The sequence below is a fragment of the Talpa europaea genome (genome assembly GCF_964194135.1).
Source record: "Talpa europaea genome assembly, chromosome: 12".
Taxonomy (NCBI): Eukaryota; Metazoa; Chordata; class Mammalia; order Eulipotyphla; family Talpidae; genus Talpa; species Talpa europaea.
The window spans coordinates 6650508-6672101 of record NC_140079.1 but is presented as its reverse complement, the minus strand read 5'-3'; the positions used below and the strand labels follow the sequence as shown (position 1 = coordinate 6672101).

The 21594-nt window shown below is 60.7% G+C and overlaps 2 protein-coding genes across 2 annotated transcripts; one reads left to right on the top strand and one right to left on the bottom strand.

Moving 5' to 3' along the window:
* Nucleotides 1-5447: 5447 nt before the first annotated feature.
* RNF126 (ring finger protein 126) lies at nt 5448-14481 on the top strand (the record flags this gene model as incomplete). Its single annotated transcript, XM_084249530.1, has 9 exons — nt 5448-5537; nt 11544-11602; nt 11711-11774; nt 11983-12227; nt 13068-13136; nt 13215-13284; nt 13773-13866; nt 14146-14261; nt 14332-14481. Exons 1-9 carry the CDS (start codon nt 5463-5465, stop codon nt 14479-14481), a joined length of 942 nt encoding a protein of 313 aa, XP_084105656.1. The 5' UTR covers nt 5448-5462.
* A 1806-nt stretch (nt 14482-16287) lies between these two features.
* Nucleotides 16288-19172, bottom strand: FGF22 (fibroblast growth factor 22; the record flags this gene model as incomplete). The annotated part of the gene is made up of 3 exons (XM_084248804.1): nt 16288-16482; nt 16675-16778; nt 18959-19172. 3 exons carry the CDS (start codon nt 19170-19172, stop codon nt 16288-16290), a joined length of 513 nt encoding a protein of 170 aa, XP_084104930.1.
* Between the last annotated feature and the right edge of the window lie 2422 nt (nt 19173-21594).

Genomic DNA, 21594 nt, shown 5'->3' with positions numbered 1-21594 from the left:
CCTGACTCGGCCCTGCACATTTGGGGGCCCCAGATTCTGCACATTCCCTGCTCATACCCCCAGGCTACCCACCAGCCAGCTGGCTGCTAGGCAGTGGGCCCACCCAGCTGGATGTGAGGAAGTTGCAGTGGCTGGGTACGGCAAGGAGAGCTGGGGTACGGCAAGGAGAGTTGCTTGGCACTGGAGTGTGGCGAGGAGAGACCCAGAGACACACACGACCCTAACCTAACAACGTGGCCACAGAAGTAACCATGCCACGGCACTTGCAAAATCTCTGTGCTGGCCTCGACCCCCACACCCGGGAGACTGAACCAAACCTGCCCCAGATCTTTGCAAAGGGTGCCCCAGGTCGCATCAGTAACAAGAAGTTACTGATGTCAAAGGATTGTTCTCTCTGCTCGGTGCTCTCTGCAGCGGGCAGTCACTCTGGAATCTGCTTTCCCACAACGGATGACAGTGACATCAGCGTGGGCCTGGGAAACCTGAGTCCACTGGGGCCTCGCTGCAGTCAGCGTTCTTCCTGTTCTGGAGCTGATCCCTGCTATCTTAGGGGTCTCCCAAATTTTCAGGGCACCCTCAAGGGCTCTGGGCAGTCCCTCTGTGTTTGTGCTGAAAAATAATCAGTGACCGTCTCCTGCGCAGGGCTGCCTTGGCAACCAAGCCAGACCTAGCCCCATCCTCTCCAAGGTCATGCTTTGCCGGGGCCATAAGCCACAGGTTAATACACAGACAAAGGAATTAATATATAACTGCAAAGAGTGAGAAATGCTTTCAGGAAAATGAAAAAGGTGAGGTGATGGAGAGCAACTGGGTATTTCCAGGGGTGCCTGTGCCTCACCACCCATTCCTGCACCTGCCCTCTCCTCAGGTGGGGACACTGAGCACCCCGCAGCCACGGCATAGCCCTCTGCATGCATGAGATCAGCCACCACAGTGCCACGCCCAGCCCCTTCCTCGGCCTTAGCACTCGCCCTGACTGTATCCCCTGGGGGGGGGCCAAGGGCCACATACTGTCCAGCGGCACTGTAGGAGAGGCTCAGCTGGCTCCACCTGACCTTGGCCTCTGACAGTTCCAGGAGATTCTCCCCTGGCTGGGGCGTGGGCCAGAGATGGGACCTTGTGTTCTCAGCAAGGGTGTGTGGGCTGGTCAGTGTGGCCTTGGCCAAGATTTGACCCCATGGTGGCTCAGGCGCCCTGTCCAGTGCTGTGCAAATCAAAGGGTCATTGATGGCCCGGCACGGGCTCAAAACTGAGGCCAGCTGCCAGCGGCCTCCTGCCCCAGCCTGGAGCTTCTGCCCAGCAAGGGCTGCACACTAGGCAGTCTCAAGCAAGACTGACCTCGGGGCCGCCCTCCACCCCTTTTCTCTCATTCATGTCCTCCCCTCCACCCTGACCGCCCAGCCTAGCCTCACCCCTGCAGCCCACTTCCTACCCCAGCTGCCTGCCAGGGGCTCCTGCCCAGTTCTCTGTGCCCCAGACCCTGAGAGGTGAGCAGAAGTGTCAAGCCAGGGTGTCCAGAGCTGTGACCGAGGGGCGACCCAGGTGCAGGAAATCAAGATCAACTTCTCAGAGGCCGGGGACATTTAAACTGGGACTGGGGGTTGGACTGAGTGGCGAGGGGGACGAGGGTGGGAACAGACTGCTGGGATGTTTATGCTTCAAGTAACAGGAAGCCCAATTCAAAGGTGTTGCCCGAACAAGCACACACAGCGCCCCCCCCACCCCGGACTGAAACGTTGGGTCATGTCACCTCTCCTAGCAAAGGGGATTTTGCAGGTTGAATTACGTTAAGGACCCATGGGTGGGGAGATGGTCTGGGTTATCCAGATGGGCCCAGTGGCATCACAGGATCCTTCAAAGCTGAGACCCTTTCCCTCTGTGGCCCGAGAGAGGCACCGCGAGGACCTGGCGTCGCTCGCCTTGAAGACAGGAAGGGGCTTGTAGCCAGGGACTGTGGGCAGCCTCTGGAAGCTGGAAGACCCTCTCCCTCCCCCCCATGGGGGCCTCCAGAAAGGAAAGCAGCTCCGCCAATACCTTGATTTTAACTCAGCAGGATCAGTGTGGATTTCTCACTTCCTTAGTTGTCAGAGAAAAAATTGTTGACTGAAGCCTCCAAATCTGTGGGAATTTGCTGCGGCAGCAACAGGCAGCGACGTACACGCAGACACGGCAAGTCTGGTTCCACGGGAGCACGGTCCCCGCCTGCTGGGAGACAGACAAGGCTCTGAGCACAGTGTGGAGGCAGGCAGCCATGCGGAGATCCTCGGGCAAGGGGCCATGGGGCTCCTGGGGAGGCGACTTAGAGGTCCGGAGGGAGAAGGGAGCACCCGGGGCAGCCCAGTCTGGGCTGTGCCTCCCTGTCAGGTCACATTTGATCTGTCTCTGTTTTCTCATCTGTAAAATGGGCACAGACCTCAGTACACTGCACATTCCAGCCAGGATGCCAGGGCAGTGTGTCCCGCACAGAGAAGGGGTGTGAGATGCATCGCGGATTCTGTGATTAACAGATAGGGTGCATGCAGGGTGGGGACGTATTGTCTTTCAAAACCAGGATGCTGTGAGGCAGGCACCTATTTTACAGAGGGGTCAACTGAGCCTAGAGGATAAAAACTGATTTTCTCATATCACAAAGCCCTCTGGGTTAAGATTGAACTCAGAACAGGTAAGCAGGCTTCCAGGGCCTGTGTGCTGAGCTGTGGGACTGGGCCTTCCCTTGTGTGGACTGGACAATGAAGGTCGGTCCCCAGGTGGTGACTGACACCTCCTTTCTCCAGCACTAGATTTTCCTCTGCACTCCCAGCCCAAATGACCCCAGGAGTGAGTGGTGACACAGGTCCAACCAATTAAGCTGTGCCACCCTGTGTCACATTTCATCTGACTCTGTTTTCAGCAAATCAGTAGTCAGTGACCCTAAGTATTCCCACCCCATTCCCTTCCCTACAAATGGGCCACATTTTGATTTTTTAAAAAGATTTATTTATGCATACAAGAACTAGGGTACGGACCAGAGATGTGTGTGGGAGGTGAGAGGATTCACCAGAGACAGAGTGGGGAACAGAACAGGCAGATTGAAATCCACTGCTGAGGGGAGCAGCGGGGAGACAGGAGAGGTCTGCTGAGCCATGTGGGTCAGCTCCCTGGCCGGCCAGGGATCAAACTTGTGCTGCAGAGGCTGCAGATAGCTTCATAGTGCTGCGTCCTAACCCCTTGCGCCACCAGGGAGGCCCACATTTTGATTTTGTACAGGCATAAGTGACCACCTGTGTAACAGAAGGCATGTTTCCACCACCCTCCTTGTCCCAGGGGAAAATCCTTATTGTTTGAAGAGGGTGGAATTTATGTTAGTCATTCCTTTCACTAGGCATTGGTCAGCACACAACCGCAGTGTCCTGGCTGGGTCAGTAGTAGAACATGGAGGAAATCCAGACACCCAGCCTGGCTGCAGCTGGAAGTGACTCTATAGCCTGATGCACGGCTCTCCTATTTGCTGCTCTAACAAATTGCCGGTACTTGCCTGCCAGGACCCTTCCTCTTGTCCCAGGAGGCAGGCTTGCTCAAGCCCTGAAGCACCCATCTTGGGAAAATGACTCCTCCCTGCTCTGTTTCCCCATTTCTGAATAACCATTCTGAACAGTCACTTCTGCCAGGGGCGGCCAAGGAGAGTGAATGTGTGTGGGGAAGCACGCGTCCACGGCAGCCCCAGGTTACGTGCATTATCAGCCAAGGGCACATGGGGTTGGCTTTCCTGGGGTGGCATTCCCTCTGGGGCATAGCCCCCCCTTAGCGCTTCTCTGGCTGTCCCTATGTCCCATAGGGACGTAGGGAGGGTTCTGCAGTGGGTGAGCTGGGCTTGTTTCATTCTTTCATGTGAGCCTCTTCAGACCAGCGCGTGTTTGCTTGGGTCCTGAGTGTTCTTCTTGGGGACAGAATTGTGAATGGGAGGAAAAGGCAGGAGAATTGCATGGGCCTAAGCCAAACCTGTGCCCTGTGTCAAGGTTAAGGTCAAGGTCAAGGAATGTCCCCAGTGAAATGGCTTAATGAGACAACAGGATGTGGAACCAGGATGGCACCACGGAGAAGAGTTACCCTATGGGGACAGGCTGCATGGGTGTGTCAGCGGGTGCTAATTACCCAGTTCGGTAAATGTGCTGCTGCACTCAGGCAAGAAGGCAGCCAGTTTGTTGGAAATACATCAAAGCATGTTGGGGATAAAAGGACATGGGTGCAGCAACTTTGTCCCCAAATTCCACACAGATACATAGAGAACAAAAGTGGCAGAATTTTAACAGCTTTGGGTACTTTGGGTCTAGGACACACAGGGCACTTTGTACATATTCGTGAAACTTCACAGGTTAGAAATTGATCAAGTCGGCAGCACTCGGAAGGCATTGATCAGGAGAGAGTGGAAGTGTCTCTTTCCCTCACTAACCTCCTGGGTCCTGGTCCCACCACCTGATTTTTGAGGGATTCTCAAGCCAGGCGAAGACTGGAAATTCCCTTTATCCTCAAATTTGATGCAACAGGATAGGGACTGCCTCTGGCAGGTGGCTTGGGGCTTGATGGAGATTCTGCGGCAGCAGTGTATCGAGTGTTGGTCTGGGCGTGGATGGTTCAAGAGCCACATCCTAATGAAAGGTCATTTGAACACAACTCAGGATCAAACCCCTCTTGGTAGGTGCTTACGCCACTAAACAAACGGCCACAATAAGTAAAAAAAAAGCAGAGCTACCCACAAACCAAAAAATACGAATTGACAGTGAAAACTACACGAAAACTCAGCTCAAAACAACAAAATCAAAAACAAAAACGCAAACAAAAAGAAACAAAAACACAAACCAATAAAGACCTAAGTGGCCACTGGGTTCCCAGCGGCGGGGCTGGCGCGCCCTCTGGTGGCAGGAATGGTTCAGGCTCATCCCTGAACCTCGAGGGGGACAAGATGGTGGTTGGCGGACAAATCCCATCCCTGGACCCCTGGCCTCCAAGGCCGTTCGTACACAGCATCCACATTTTCATTTCCCGGCGCCCTGGCCTCCGTTCCCCTTTCTGCAGGAAGCCCGACTCCAATCAACTCCTATTCATTCCTCAAAGCCCGGCCTCCGATGCCCTCTCCCCTAGGAAGCCCGTCTGTCTCCCAGCCGGAGCCAGGCCCGCCCAGGGCGCCATCGGCTCCGGCTCAGCCTCCCGGGGCCGGCGGCGCTCGGCGCCAGCTCGGTTGCTAGGGAGACCCGGCCCCTCCCGTGCGGGCCCCGCCCCGCAGCTTCCCCCGCCCCTCGCCCCGCGCCCGTCTTTGTTTGACCCTCAGCGGCCACCGTCGCCCGGCCGCGCTCCCGCGTGCCCCGCCCACGCCGTGCGTGCCCTGCGTGGCGTGCGCGGGTACGTCGCCCGCGAGGGAGCAGCAAACGGCCGGCGGCGGGCGCCGCGCGGGGGGCGGCGGCGCGGAGCAGGCGGCGGCGGCGGCCATGGCCGAGGCGTCGCCGCAGCCCGGACGCTACTTCTGCCACTGCTGCTCCGTCGAGATCGTGCCGCGCCTGCCGGTGAGGCCCGGGCGGCGGCGGCGGGCGGCTCTTCCCGGGCCGGGCGGGCCGCGCGAGCCGCGGCGGGGCAACCGAGGCCGGCGCGACCCCCGACGCCCGCGGCGCCCGGCGGCGGGTCTGGCTGCGGCCGCGCGGCGCCCGGCGGGGAAACTGACCCGCGGCCGCGTCCGGGCGGGGCCCGCGCTCCGCGCCGCGGGGGCCGGGCGGGCCGGGCTGTGCGGCCTCGCGGCCCGTGGCCCCCGGCCTGACGGCGCCGCGCGGGGCGAGGAGGGAGCGGGCGGCCGGGGGGTGTCGGGCCCGCACCCCGCGATCGCCCGCCGGTGCCCGGCCCGCGCCGCCGGGCTGGGGTGCCGGAGCCGCGCCGGTGTCCGAGGCAGCCTCCCGCAGCGGGCCCCGGCGGGGCGAGGAGGGCCCTGGGCTTCACCCCGGAAGGAAAGGCCGGGGTGCAGGCCTGGAAGGGGAGGGGGGCAGGGACCTCCCGCCCCGCGGAAGGGAAGGCAGCCCCCCCGCCCCCGGCGCGCAGTCCTCCGGGAGCCGGGCACCCCTCGGCCCCCAGAGCCCTCCCGGACTCCCCGGCTCGCGGCGGCCGGAAGGACGGGGCTCCTGCGGGCGCGATGGCTCGCGTGCAGCCCGCGAGGCTGGCCGTAAGCCCAGGACAGGCCTGGGGTCTCGGGCTCACCCCTGCTGCCGGCCTGTCTAGAGCCTTAGGGATCCCGGCGCCCCGTGGTGGCGGGCAGTGAGGACCCCCACGGGGGACCCCCCCCCACCGGTGTTCCTTGGCCATTTCCTGGCCTCGTAACCTTGGGCCAGGACAGTCCTGATGTCTAGGACTGTCCCTGGGCTGGCGAGGCCCCCCCAGTCAGAATCCCGTGGTGGCAGGGCAGCCATGACTTTTGCCCTTAGAGTTTAGAGGCTGGTCAGGGCATTAACCACAGACAAGCTGCTGGCAAATGGTTCGTCAGGAATGTTGGTAAATTCCGTGAGAGCAAACCGGGTGCCAGGGCCTGCCTGTGGGTTTGCAGCAGGATTCAGCCAGGCCCCATGGATAGGGTTACTGGAAGTAAGGGGCACACCTGGTGCCGGGGTGTGTGTGTGAGAGAGACTGAGACTGAGACTCTTGAGAAAGTCTGGCTACTCCCCACCCCTGAAATGAGACTTGTGCTCTGGCCCCTGTAAGACGGGCTCTGCCAGTTCCCTGGTGTGTGTCCCAGATCCTTTCTCTTCCTGTCAAGTGGGTTTGAAGAGAGGGGCTCTCCTGGGGGTATGTCTCCCAGGATTCGTGTTTCTCTCTGTGGGAGGGTCCTGGCAGGAAGCTGTGCGCTGTCGGGCCTTGACCACCATTCGGGCTTGAAGGTGAGGAGCATCCACGTGTGCTGGGGGCGGGCGCCCTCCTGGGCAGGCACGTGGCAGCAGGAACCTGACAGGCCTGCTGGCCGGGAGGCTGGTGCACAGGCCCAGACTTGATTCTCCTCCGTGTTGGTGCCCTGGGAATGTGGTGGACGTGATGGCTTAAGTGGCATGGCTGCAGGCCTGTGCGGGTGGTGTCTGCCCAGGTGCTGAGATGAGCTGCGCTGGCAGAGGGCGGCACCTGGGTGGCTTTCCCTGGTAGAGGCATCCCTGAGTGCATGGTCAAAGGAGGGCGATTTCCTGCCTCTGAGCACTGTTGGGCAGAGGAAGTCTTGTAGTGGGCCTCTTTTTGCCCTTCTCCCCCGCACCTCATTCACCCTGTCCTCTGTCCTCACCCCTAGAGGACCCTTGAAGAGCCCTGGCTCCCGCTTTTTACCAGAGTGGCGTCCAGCGTCCTGCAGCGTCCCTGGACTCCGGCATCTCCCTTGCTGGATGTTGCATGCGGCCGTGAGACCCTGCCCCTTTCTCAGGCTGGGCCTCAGAAGCTGGGGCCCTCGGAGCTTGTGCGTGGACTGTCTCCTGGAGCTGAGATCAGCCTGGAGTTGTCTAGGGCGCCCGGAGGTGTGGCCTGCCCCTCTATGATCTTCCTGCTGGTGCTCTTGGGGCTGAAGCAAGGTGTAGCCCCTGCACGATGGGCCCACGAGTGGTGTCAGTGCGTCCTGGTCTCTAGTGATGGTGTAGAACAGCCTGGGAAGATGGAGGAAGGTCGGGGTTCGCTGCCTGCGTTGAAACCGTGTGTGCGCGCGCGCGCGTCCGTCCGTCCGTCCGTCCTCTTCTATCGTGGGCAGGCAAAGGCCTCAAGCAGTGCCAGGTCTGGCACGGCCTGCGCCCAGCTTCTGGCAGTGTGTTCAGGACCCTTGGGCAGTTGGAGGGATGGGCAGGGAGTGAAGGTGGAGGGGGCTGGTTGTCCCTGAAGGTCTGGGCAGGTCTCCGTCCTGTGAGGACGGAGGAGGACTCTGAGGGGTAGTGAGCTGGCAGGGTGTGGGCGGGAGTGCAGGGGCCTAGGTTTTCACTGGTCTGTGTTGGGGCCTGAGCTTACTTGTGCCTGGCGCAGATCTGCCTGGGGTCTGTCCGGAGCTCTGCCTCTCCCGGGGGAGCCTGTCTCTCGTCACCTCTCGCTGCTGCGCACGCGCCTGGCAGGCCTCTGCGTGTGTGACGGAGTGTATAAATGAAGAATGGTGGCATCCCAAGGGCTGTCCCAGCTGGCACATCACTCCTGTCAGAACCCCCACGTCTCTGACACAGAGTGGGTCCCCAACTTTGGTGTTCTAGCTGCTGCTGTTGCCATAGTGACGATGCTGGTGTAGTCTTCTCCCCCATCCCTCCTTCAAGGGGAGAAGTAGCTAATTCACAGGGAGCTGCCTTTGGGTAGGGCTTGGTGCCAACAAGTCACTAGGGCCCCCCCACCATGTGGCAGAAGAGGCAGTGAGGGTGGGTTCTTGTGGTGCCAGATGTCAGAGCCCTGGGTGTTGAGGCCATCCTCCGTTTACAGGTGGGGAGACCGAGGCTTGCAGCCTGGAGGTGACGTTTGAGCAGAGACCTGACTTCTGCGAGGGGCGAGCCAGGTAGATATCTGGGGGAGAAGACTGTGTTGGCAGAGGGGATGGCATGCAGGCCCTGAAATGGGTGGGCCCCGCGCGAGGCCGCAGGTGGCCTGGACAGGGCGGGGATCATGCCCTGTGTGACACGGGGCTCCAGCTGGTGTTCAGGGAGGTGGGCTGTGATAGAGTGCCCCGACCGAGAGCAGGGAGTGCCTAGGTGTGGCAGCAAACCTTAGCTTAGGGGGAGAAGACGCTGCCCACTTTCCAGAAGGGAAATCTGAGGCTCAGGCGGAGGCTGGGTCCCATGCCGGCTATTCTTTCTCTCCCGTGCTGTGCAGGGGCTGGTGGAGGCCGGCTGGGTGCTGCGAGGAGAGCAGGGCCTCGTGTTGGACCCCGTCAGAGGGACCAGCCTGGCTGGAGAGGGTGGGCATGTACCTGACCCTTCTGTGGGTGGGGGACAGGGCAGCTGGCATTGGGGCTTCACCAGGATTTGGGGAGAAACTGGACCTTCCTGTGACGCTGTGCCGAAGGCAGCCTGGGCAGAGCTGTGCCGCACACCCAGAGATGAGGCTTGTCTGTGGTCTCACTGTTGGAGGGTGTGTCCCGATTGCAGCCACGCACACCCGCCTGCAACCCATTTATCGTGGCTGCTGCCCTCCCCGGGCTCCGGGAGACCCCCTTCCCTAGCCTCGTGTCACCCCCTTCACATGGTGGGGACAGATGACAGAACTGCAGTCCCAGTGGGTAGGGAGATGGGCAGGTGTCAGGAGGAGCATGGGGTGACACCCGTGGGCCCCTGGGAATCTTATGCCAGTGGTGACTGTGGAGATCACGCTGTGCAGAGAGCTGCTGATGTCATTGCCATCCCTTAACAGCGTTACTGAGATCCACGCTGCCCTTTAAAGTGTACAGTACCCACCATCTCTACCTAGTTCCAGAATATTCTGTTACCTGTGGAAAGAAGCCTTGTCCCCATCAGCTGTCACCCCTATCCCCAGCCCTTTGCACCATGAACCCACCCTCGGTGACTGTGCCCCTTCTGGACATTGCACATCAGTGGACTCACGCTGTGGCCTGTGTGTCTGCTTCTCTCCCTGAGCACCCCGTGGTAGCGAGTGTCAGCGCTGCCCTCCTTTTCATGGCTGAGTGGCGTTCCCGTGGGCGGACGGACATGTCGTGTGTGTCTTCCCGCTGGCGGAGATCTGGGCTGTTCCTCCTCTCAGCTCGCAAGGCTTGAGCGCCGTGCACGCGTGCACAGGTGTCTGCGTGGACGTCGGTTTTCGAGTCTCTTGGATACGTATCTGGGAACAGAATTGCTGGGTTGTGTGGTGACTGGCTTTTCAAGTAACTATCCAACTACTTTCCCTGTTTCATGTCCCCACCAGTGGTTTAAGAGCCCCGATTTCTCCCCCACTTGCCAGCGCTGGTTACTGCGGCCCTGGGAGCCCGCCTGCTGGTTACTGGGCATGAGGAATAGCGCAGGTTGTTTGTTTGTTTTTTTATACAAGAACCGGGGTACAGCCAGAAGCGCAGGAGGGTGAGAGGATTCACCAGAGACAGAGCGGGGAACAGAACAGGCAGAAATACACTGAAATACACTGCTGAGGGGGGCAGCGGGCAAGACAGGAGAGGTCTGCTCGCCATGTGGGCTGCTCTGAGGCCGGTGGGGATTGAACCGGTGCTGCAGAGGCTACGGACAGCTTCACAGCGCTGCGCTCAACCACCTGACGTGCAGGTTTTGATTTGCATTTCCCTGTGGACCACTGAGTCTCTTCTTCCCAGGCCTGTTGGCCATTTGTGTATCTTCTTTGGAGAAATGTCTGTGCTGATCCTTTGGCCATTTATTCATTTATTGTTTTGTTTTTGTTTTTGTTTTAAGATTTATTTATTTATTATTTATACATACATACATACATACAAGAACCGGGGTATAGGCCAGATGCGCAGGAGGGTGAGAGGACTCACCAGAGACAGAGCGGGGAACAGAACAGGCAGACCAAGGAAATACACAGCTGAGGGGAGCAGCGGGCGAGACAGGAGAGGTCTGCTTTGCCATGTGGGACCCTCGCCTGCCAGCCAGGATTGAACCAGTGCTGCAGAGGCTGCTGACAGCTTCACAGCACTGCGCTCAACTGCCTGCGCCACCTGGGGAGGCCCTTGGTTGTTTGTTTTTATTGTTGTTACACTCTGAACACAGTCCCTGTGCAGATACCGCCTGCCCACCCTCTCCACTCCGGTGGTGTCGTTGGATCCCTGCCCCTGCGTTTGCTTTTTTAGTGGTGAGGGGAGAGATGGGGTCGGTGGCCACCCTGGTGCCCACACTCTCCTGAGATTGTCCCCATGGAATGGCACTCAGGGCTAGAGGTTGGCCTTGCTCTGTTGTCTTAACTCTGTGAGTGACCATGTTGTGCAGGGGTGGCCTTGGGGATACCAGCGCAAGCCTGAGCTTACACACCTGATGACATGGGCCCACCTACTGCAGTTATGGGCCTGGGCCTGTTTCAGGGGTTGCAGGCTGAGTGCTGGGGCTATAGAATATTGCAGAAATGCTGCGTGGGGCATCTGTGTTCAGTCCTTCTTGGGGCTACCTTCCTGGGGCTGACCTGCCCTGAGGCCCACAGTCATGTCCTCTTCAGCTGGCACCTTGTCATTGGAGCCATGTCAGTGGGCCCATTTGCTGCAGGCCTTGTCTGAGCCTTTATCAGCTGATGTGGTCAGAGGAGGACCTGACCTCTGTGGCTGTGGGTGCAGAGGCTGATAGACTGGAATGTGGGGGTATGGGGAGTGACTTTGGAGCTGGGGTCTCGCCTGTGAGAGAAGCTGCTTGGCTTACAGGGGTTTGTGCAGTGGGTGCCTGGGCCGCCTGGGCAGTGGGTCCAAGCTGGACCCCAGCAGTTTACAGGATGTTGATGGCTGCCATAGGCTTTGCCTCTCTCCTCTGCTGCTTGTGTGGCCTGTGCGGAGGGGGGCGGGGGGGGTCCAGCGAGCCCAGGAATGCAGCCCACATGGGGGCCAGGCCCCCCTGGAGATCAGGCTGACTGATTTTCTCCTCCCACAGGATTATATCTGTCCAAGATGTGAGTCCGGTTTTATCGAGGAGCTTCCAGAAGAGACCAGGTAAACACAGCCCCTTGGTCATAGGGGCCTGGGTGCTTGGAGGCGGGGCCTGGGCATCTGGGGTGAGGGCATGACTCCCGTGTCGACCTGACCACACTGTCCTCCCAGGAGCACAGAGAACGGCTCCGCCCCCTCCACAGCCCCCACGGACCAGAGCAGGCAGCCCTTCGAGGTGAGCAGTCCCGGTCCCCCGATACCATGTCCCACAAGCAGTGCCCACCTCGAGGGAGAGGCGGGGGGCTGGGCCCTCCCACCTTTCTCGTAGTCACAGCCCACATCCCACGCGACACCACGGTTTCGCTAGTGTCTCCTGCAGCCTACCAGGAAAGGCAGGGTGGGGACCAGCTGGCAACTTGGAGCTCCTGCCCCCCTCTCTGCAGAGCGTCGACCAGCACCTGTTCACACTGCCACAGGGCTACGGGCAGTTTGCTTTCGGCATCTTTGATGACAGCTTTGAGATCCCCACGTTCCCCCCTGGAGCACAGGCTGATGATGGCAGAGACCCCGAGAGCCGGCGCGAGCGGGAGCAGCACTCCCGGCACCGTTACGGTGCCCGGCAACCCCGTGCCCGCCTCGCTGCGCGGAGGGCCGCTGGCCGGCACGAAGGCGTCCCCACACTGGAAGGGTGAGGGGGCTGGAGTGGGAGAGGTGGGAGGCAAACGGGGACACTTGTGGGGGCTTCTAGCCTGCCCTACTGCTCAGAGCACCTGTCTGCCCTTTCAGAAGGTGCTGTGGCCACACTGGTTGGGTGCTGCCTCTAGTGCAGGTCTGTGGGGTAGGCGATTTTCCCGTGTGTTCGGGCAGAACCGCCTGAACCCACAATGAGAGATGAGGAACAGGGAGTCTTCACACTCACTGAGTGTCCCCCTTGGTCCTCAGGATCCTCTGCTCAGACGTGGCGGGTTCGCACCCAGTCCCCAGTCAGCAGGCTGCCCCTGAGCAGAGCCTGAGCGCCCTCCTGGCCACAGGCCCTCGGTGTGTGGGGCTCGCACCGGAAAAGCTTGTCTTTAACCTGAGCACAGTGCAGAGGAGGAAGGTTAGGCCAGAGGACGACAGAACCGGCGGTGCCCTGCAGGCCCGACCCCGCACCCAGAGGACACTGGCTAGACCTCCCGGGCCTCAGCTACATGGGCATGCGCCGGTGCCCCTTAGTGCAGGTCTGAGCACGCAGGGAGCTGCTCTGGCTCAGGGCCACTTCCTTGTACCTCCTGATGTGTTGGGGCTCCCCCCACCCAGCTTATCTCTGGGTTGATGTGGCCTCGACCCACGGCTGGAGTTAAGGCACTTCGCTCCCACGTGTAAGGGGACCCAGAGCCCCACAGGGGGAGAGTTTCGGGGCCACTGTGTCACCTGATGGCGTGACCTTAAAAGCTGCAAGTCCAGACGTTGGACGTGCCCTTCCCATGCCATCTCTGCCCGCTTGGCCCGGGAGGGGCTGACTGTCACCTCCCCCTCTCTGTTCCAGGATCATCCAGCAGCTGGTGAATGGCATCATCACTCCCGCCACCATCCCCAATCTGGGCCTGGGCCCCTGGTGAGTAGGTGGGCGCTCCCCTAACCCCTGCACCCTGCCCAGCCCCTCTGCCACTTGAACCCGGACCTCTCTGCCCAGGGGTGTCCTGCACTCAAACCCGATGGACTACGCCTGGGGGGCCAACGGCCTAGATGCCATCATCACGCAGGTACGGGTGGTCCTCCCCAAGGCAGGCAGTGGGCGTCTTTCCTTCTAAAGGAACAGTCCTTGGACAGGCCCGTGCCCAGACAGGGCTGTGTGCTCCTCGGTCACATCCCTGTACTGACAGGTTGTCCTGGACCTCCCCATGCCCACGCAGGGCGCGCCCTCCCGATGGCTCCGCCTCCCTCGGCCTCTCCTGAAAGCACTGCATGTGTGGGCTTTGTCCCTCCGGGTCGCCTCTCCGGGTGTCTTGCCGACAAGCCCTTGGAGTGCTCTGCCACTTGGAGACCCAGTGTCTTGTTTTAGCTGATGTGCAGACTCGGGGAGGACCCCCCCAGTCTCATGGAGATGTGGGAGACCCCGGGAGGGGTCCGGTGACAGGACAAGTGCAGCTTCTGGACTTTTGCAGGTGACCCGGCCCTGTGCATTTCGGAGCCCTGTGGGCCAGGGCCCTCCCACACACCAGCCTCAGCAGTCCGGCCTCTTGTCTTTCAGCTCCTCAATCAGTTTGAAAACACAGGCCCCCCGCCTGCAGACAAAGAGAAAATCCAGGCCCTCCCCACCATCCCCGTCACTGAGGAACACGTAGGTATGTGCCCCTTGGCCACTCAGCTTCTGGCTGTTTTTCCTTCCGTGACCGTCCACAAAGGAAGGTCTGCGTGAAGGAGGGACTTCCGGCCCCGGCCCCTCCATCCCCTGTGCCGTGGGTGCGAGGTGGCCCCAACAGCAGGCTCCCCAGAGGGCTTGCCCTGGTCGGGGCTATGGAGAACCCTCCCCCGTCGGGTGCCTGTGGGGCCCGGGGTCCGCCCTTGCATGCCCTCTGCGCAGGGCAGCGTGGCTGGCGCCGCTCTGAGCGCCTGTCCCGTAGGCTCTGGGCTGGAGTGCCCCGTGTGCAAGGACGACTACGGGCTGGGCGAGCACGTGCGGCAGCTGCCCTGCAACCACCTGTTCCACGACGGCTGCATCGTGCCCTGGCTGGAGCAGGTGAGCAGCGGCAGGCTCGGGCGGCCCCCCCCTCGCCCCCCCTGTGCTGAACCTCCCTCTCCCCCTCAAGCACGACAGCTGTCCCGTCTGCCGGAAGAGCCTCACGGGACAGAACACGGCCACCAATCCTCCCGGCCTGACCGGCATGAGCTTCCCCTCTTCCTCTTCATCCAGCTCCTCCAGCTCGCCCAGCAGCGAGCACCCGGCCGGCAGCTCCTGAGCCCGCGGCCCCAGCGTGAGCCAGCGCAGCCGGTGCGGCCGGGGCCGGGCACCAGGCCCGCCCTCCCGTGGCTCCCGCGCCACCGCACCATGGACTCCGTGCCCGGCCATGCCATGGCCACAGGCGGAGGCTGAGGACCCGCCGCCTCCAGGTGCAGAGGGGAGCGTGGCCCTAGGCTTCCAGCAGGACGTCCGCGCTGGGCCTGGCATGCGGCCCCTGGGTGCCGCCAGCGCCCGCCGTCCTATTTGTCTCCAACCTCTCCCTCCACGTGTTCAATGGTGGAAAGGTTTTTATAATTTTAAATTATTACTGCTTTGAAATAAATGGACGTTGAGCTCACACGCGGCCGTGCATGGTCTGTGGGTGGATCGGCTCTTCGCGGTGCCCCGGCCGCCCCCGCCCCTCGGGCCCCGCGCGGGCGGCCCAGGACCACAAGGACGACCAGCAGGCCAGGAACAAAATTGCTTGACAGATGTTTTTTAAAGGAAAAAATATGTGTATCTTGAAAGCTATTTAAAAATACACCTACTTAGAAAGAAGCAGGTGGTTGGCGTTTTCCTTCTGCGCCGAGCGTGTCTGGGCGCATGTGGGCATCCCGCCAGCCGCCGCCCCGGGGGCGGTGCCTTCACAGGTGCCTCCAGACCCTATCCCTGCGGCGCGTGGGAGCCCCGGGAAGCAGCTGCGCCGGGCGCCGGCGGGCCTGGGTCCTTGGTGCTGGGAGGGCAGCCTGGGGCTGGCGCGGGGCAGCCGGGGTCTCTCAGTTCCCGAGGGTTCCCAGTCGGGTGCCGGCCAGTGCAGACGTGATGGAGAAGCACCTGCTTGCTGATCACGGGCCGCGGAGCCACACCCCAGGGTCACTGGGTGACCTTCTGACCTGGGCCAGCACCCTCTTCCTGCACGGCGCCCACTCCCACCCGTGAGAACTGAGGCGCTCGGGCGCTTGGAAGGCTGCGTCCCAGGTGCTGCGCGCTTCCTGCGGCTGCCACCACACCACGCGGCGAGGTAGACGCCGAAGACACGGCGTTTGTCATCACGCCCGGGGGCCAGGTGTCTGACGGTCACAGGGCTAAGCCCCAGCGTGGGCCGGCTGGCTCCCTGAGGCGCCCAGGGGAGCCCAGCTCCCTTTCCCAGCTTGCAGAGGTGCCCCTTCCTGGGCTCGGGGCCCTTCCTTCGCTGCCAGCAGTGTAGCTCTCTTGATGTTGTGCTCCCCTCCTGTGAGAGCCCTGCCCAGGAACCCGGGACCCTCCCCCATCCCAGAGTCCCAGCTCCACCCCACCTGCAGAGTTCCTTCCCCATTTAAGGTGACACTTCCCCAGGTCCTGGGACCAGGATCTGTCACACCCGCTTTGTTCATACCACTTTCACCCTCAGTCCCCGGACCCCCGACCTCTTCAGAGACCCCTTTGCTCCATCCCAGCCTCCCCCACCTCCTGTTGCCTCCAACACTCCAGAAGGTTCCCATCTCCCAGTCGGTGCCTTGGTTGTGCCCCAACCTGGACCATCCTCAGACCTTCCAGTGGCTGCAGAGCCTTGTCCTTTGGTCTCCAGCTGGATGTGCCTCGGTTCAGACCAGTGTCCACACACAGATGGGAGCTCTCCAAGGGCCAGACCATGTCTGGGGGTGTCCCGGGGTGTCCCCAGGGCCCTACACACAGAAGGCACTCAATGCTTGTGAAATGAACCAGAGACCAGAGAGGTGTGTGGCCGTCGCGTGGGCCGCCTCCAGCCTCCAGCCCCTGGCCGCCCGCCTGCTCCCGGCATCTTCCAGAATCTCTATCCAGCCATTCCTTGCAGCCCCTTGGGACCTCAAGAAACCAGTACTGGCAGGAAGTGGGTGGACAGGTGGTGCTGGTGAGTCCGGCCTCCCCACCGCGGGGTGCCCCGCCTGTCCAGTGCCAGGAACATGGGCCGGCCACGGCGGCGCCAGCGGAGTGAGGCATAGGTGTTGAAGCCATTCTCCTCGATGCGCTCCCGGAACCTGCAGTGCACGGTGTAGACGCGCTGCGGGGGCACGGGCAGGTGAGGCAGCCTCCAGACCTGCCCACCAGCAGTCTGCCCTCTGCTGGACCCGGCCTACCCTCATCCACCCCGCTCCACCCGCTGCCCGCACACCAACCTAGGCCTGCACACGGCCCACCTACGTCCATCCCCATCCACTCACTGCTCACACGCCCACCCATGCCCCACACTTACCGATCCGTAGAGGTGGCCCCGGCGATTCATGGCCACGTAGAAGCCGGTATGTACTGCCTTGAGGGCCACGACACCCACTTGGATGGAGCGAATCTCAATAATACCTGGGGGAGAAGTTAAGTCAGGGCTGTGGCCCACCACCTGTTCACCTGCTTGCTCCCCCCCCCCCCCTACCATTCCCAAGTACCTGCTGTGTACTGGTCCTGCACTGGGTGTGGGGACACACCTGGGGCCACAAAGGCCCCACCTGGAGCTGCCCTGGGGATGTGGGAGGTGATTGGGGCTGGGGGAGGGCTCTAGGCTTTCCTTGGGGGACACTGGGGAGCCACAGCAAGCTCTGGGGCAGAAGAGGGCCTGGGTTAAGTCAGGGGCAGGGAAACGAAGCCCTAGGGGGCAGGTCCCTACCTGGGTGAGCTGCTGACGTCAGTAAGGATAAGAGTGTAATAGATGCAGACCACTAGCCCTGGCCATACTGCCCATGTGCAGCCTCCCCTGGCCTCACTGACATTTTCACATCTGTCTTGTGTGTGGCAAGGAGATGGCACGCCGGACAGCAGGCTCAGCCCAAGCAGAGATGGCCTGGAAAGGGCGCAGGGCGTTTACAGCCCACTGCCTTCATATTGATGAGAGCCACTAACTGCTGGAGCACAGACTACACCCTGCACCGCACTCTGCCCCGCCACCACCACACAGGCCTGGGTGGAAGGTGCTGACTGTGCTCACTTCCTGGGGGACACTGAGACATGGGAAATGGCAGTGGCAGCTTTGGGTCCCATCCTTTGGTGGGTGACCCTCGGCAAGCTCCAGCCTTCTGAGTTGATGTGTCCTGTCCAGAGAAGGATGGCTGGGGATGAGCTGCCACCTACACCCTCAGCCCCACCTGGGCACCAGACCCTCCTCTGGTCCTCTGTTCCAACGTGGTGCCTGAGGCGATGGGGAGCTCACCCCAGGCCCCGTGGGTCTTTGCACCTGCTCTTCTCTTGGCCAAATACCCAGCTACTCCATAGATGAGCCTCGGCTCAAGCTTCCTCCTCAGAGAGGCCCTTGACCCTTCCAGGTAGTGCCAGTCACCTCCCATTTGTTGTCATTTCATTTCCTCTGCACCCCATGTGCCCCCCTCTGAAATTCGCTACTTGTTCACTTGTTTAACACTCACCCTCTGCCGGGAGCCCCACGGGTGGGTTGTCTCAAACACTGTCATGTCTCCATGCCCCACACAGGATATAAAAGATGCCCAATTCATAGCCAATGACTTAATAAGGAGAGAAACTCCAAGCCCTACCCACCCAGATCCATCCATCAACTGTCCCCCTCCCTTGCTGCTCAGATAGGGAAGCCAAGGTCCAGAGACATACAGTGACTGTCCCAGGTCACCCAGCAGAGCCAGGCCTCACCCCCTGCCTGAGGCCATCCTGCCTGGCCAGCCGAGCCCACAACCTGTGGACCCGCCTGGCCAGTCACCTGCCATTGTCCTCATGGGGTGAGCCTAATGAGGGCCTTGGGAGCGCCAGATGAAAGCAGCTGGGAAGGCAGGGGTGATTATCTGTCCTAATGGTGGTGATTCAGGCAGTGGCCAGCCATTAGCTTTGGCCTCCCCAGCTCCTCTGGCCCAGACCTCAGAGCTATGGTGAGACTGAGATGGGTCATGATGACCTTGGTCTCCCAGCTGCCACCCAACCTCCTTCTTTTTGTCCCTGCGTCTCTTCTTGCCTCATACATTTAATAAGCGCCTACTGTTTGTTGGGTGGGGCAGCAGGGACAGTGACTCCAGCTTGCGAGGTTCTGGGCATCATGGAGTCATCGCCCCAATCACCCCCTGGCAGTGTGACCCTGGTCAGTTCATGTCCCTTCCTTGTGCTTCCGTTTCTGCATCAACCAAATGGGTGTCTAGGAAGAAAGAGGGCCCCCAACTTAGGCAGGGAGAGTCTGGTTTGTAGTGTGGGACATGCAGAGACCAGGCCCTGGCTCTGCCCCTCCTCAAGGAGGCAGAGCCCCACTAGGGCCCCTCCTGGAGTTGGGGTTTCCCCTGTGAATGTGCCCAGAGATACCCAAGCTCAGGGTTATTCCCCAAAGCCCATTCTCGGCGGCGGAGCCCGGGGGGGGGGGGGGGGGGGGCTGGTGCCGCCCCTGGCCAAGCCTCCCAGGTGCGGGCGGGGCCCATCCCACGGCGGAGGAAACTGAGGCCCCGTAGGAACTTACTCCTCCGGTGCTGCCGGGGTGGAGACGGCCCGGCTCGGCACTTCACCGTTCCCCCAGCACCGCCCCGCGGCCCCGGCGTACTCACTGTCAGGGCTGTGGCGCCAGCGGGTGCCCTGCACGCGCCCGCTCGGGTCCACGCACAGGAAAAAGTGGGTGGAGGAGAAGAGGCGCCGCCAGCGCACGTCGCCCTCCAGGTGTGGGTAGCTGCGCGGCCTCCGCGGACAGCTGGGGGTCCCCGCGGCGCCGGGCGCCCGTGCCAGCAGCAGCCACGCGAGGCCCAGCCACAGGCGACGGCGCATGGCCCGCGCGTCCCGCTCGCCGCCGGCTCGTGCCTCCCGGCGCGCGGCGGCGGCTCTGCCTTTGCGGGGGGCGGGGCGCCCGAGCGGGGCCGCACCTCGCCGGCCAATAGGGAGCTTCGGGGGCGGGCCCAGCGCAGCGAGAGGCGGGCCAGGGCGCTGGGCGGGGCAGGACCCGAGAATCGACCAATGAGGCGCCGGGAACAGGCCAACGGAGCGGCTCGGGGGCGGAGACGGCGCGGCAGGGGCGGGGCTTCGGGGCATCGGGGCGGGGCCGGGGTGCAGGGAGGGGCCCATTCAGGAAAATACTCTCCAGCCTCCACGCGTGTTTGTTTGTCTTGCGGGGCAGGGTGGGGAGGGCGGTGCCTGTCGGTGAGTCACTGGGTTGGCCTGCAGGGTCTGCGGGGGTGTAAGTGTGAGAGGGGCGGGGACAGAGACCCGGAGGGAGACATTGAGGCAGACAGATACACAGAGAGACAGAGACACAGAGAGACAGAGATAGAAATCAGAGACACAGGGCCTCCCTGGGGGCGCAAGGGGTTAAGTCTCAGCGCTATCAAGCTATCGCCAGCCGCTGCAGCATGAGTTCGATCCCCGGCCAGGGAGCAACCCAGACAGCAGATCTCTCCTGTCCCCCCACTGCTCCCCTCAGCAGTGTATTTCAGGGGACCCACCTGTTCTGCTCCCCACTTTGTCTCTGGTGAATCCTCTCACCCCCCCACCCCTCTGGCCTACACCCCAGCTCTTGTATGCATACATACATAAAAAGAAATCTTTAAAAAAACAAAAAAGAAATCAGAGACACAGATGAGAGACATAGAGATAGAGATGAGTGAGAGAGAGGCAGACAGAGACAGAGGCGGGCCGAAACTGAATGAGACAGATACAGTGAGACAAGAACAGACAGAAAGGGGGGGTGGGCATCAGAGGTTGAGATGGAAGCTGTGATCCAAGGGTCCATTCCCAAGCCAGCCCCCATGGATTGGGTATTCCCAGGTGAGACTGGTCTGCACTCCAAACTAGAGCATACTCAGAGGCAGCCCCAGGGGTAGGGTCTTCACTGAGGGGTGCGCTGAGGGAACGTGGAGGTGGTGGGGCAGGAAATGGTTGGGGAGAGCATGAACAGCATTTGGGCAGTTGAGTTCATGGGGTGCTCATTCTAGAATGGACATGTGGGCACGTCTGTGGCTAACTGACAGGGACACAGACGATGACCTTGGTTAGCAGGCCATCCTGGGCCTCCACCGCTGCACGTTCATGGCTGCAGGTGTGAGGCATCCCCTTTACGCCCACACCTGCTCATCATTTACAGACACACCAGCGTCCCACGGGGAGCCATGTGAGCTCTGAGAGCACAGTGAATAAACAGGCAAGAGAACTGAGGCCCAAGAGGCCCCTCATAGGACGCATCTCAGGTCTCCTAGCCCCTGCCCCTCTTCTCCCAGCAGTCTGTGGCCTTGGCCCAAAGCCTCGCCACCCTTTGATTTCGGCCCAGTGGTACTGATGCCCGCTTTCTGATACTGAACGTCTGGTCTCCAGAAACGTGAGAACCTGAATTTCTTTTGTTCAAGGCACCGAGTTGTGGTGCTTCGTTAGAGCAGCCCCAGGTATTGGGTACCTCCATCTACCTCACTCCATCCAGAGATCCTGCCTCCGCTTGCCTTTTTCAACGTAAACTTCTGAAATCTCAGAATGTCCCTCAACTCAGCTTCATTTGAACATGACTGGATTTGGACAAGACATTCTGTGTTTTCTGTGTGAAAACCCAACATACGTGAACAGTTTCTGAAACACAGTGTTGCCCAAATTCCAGGCCCTTGATGCCATGGTTCCCATTTAATTACTTGTGTCTTTTTTTTTTTTTTTAAATAGAGGCATGTTTTTTATTTATTTATTTGTTAGTTTGTTTGTTTTGTTTATACAAGCACTGGGTACAGTCAGAAGCGCGGGAGGGTGAGAGAATTCACCAGAGCCAGAGCGGGGAGCAGAGCAGGCAGAAGGACCGAAGGACACTGCTGAGGGAAGCAGCGGGCGGCAGGAGAGGTCTGCGCGCCATGTGGGACCCTCCTCCGGTGGCCGGGGAGCAGCCGGGGATCGAACCGGCGCCGCAGAGGCCGCGGGCAGCTTCGCAACCCAACGCTCAACCGCTGCGCCACCTGGGAGACCCTACTTGTGTCTTCATCGTTCTTGTGTATTATTAAAATTTTCTTGCTTAAGTTTCACAAAGAAACTTGACACCACCACCAGCAATCAAACCAGTGCCATACTTTGACACACTGACAACAAGTCATAAAAAGAAATACAATGAAAAGAGAACAAGGTGACAAATTCTCAGGTGAAAAGGATCACAGGAAGCTGAAATAGGAGTTAAATGCAGGCACTGAGTGAGACTTCCTGTGATGTTCAGGAGTTTTGAGTGGGGACT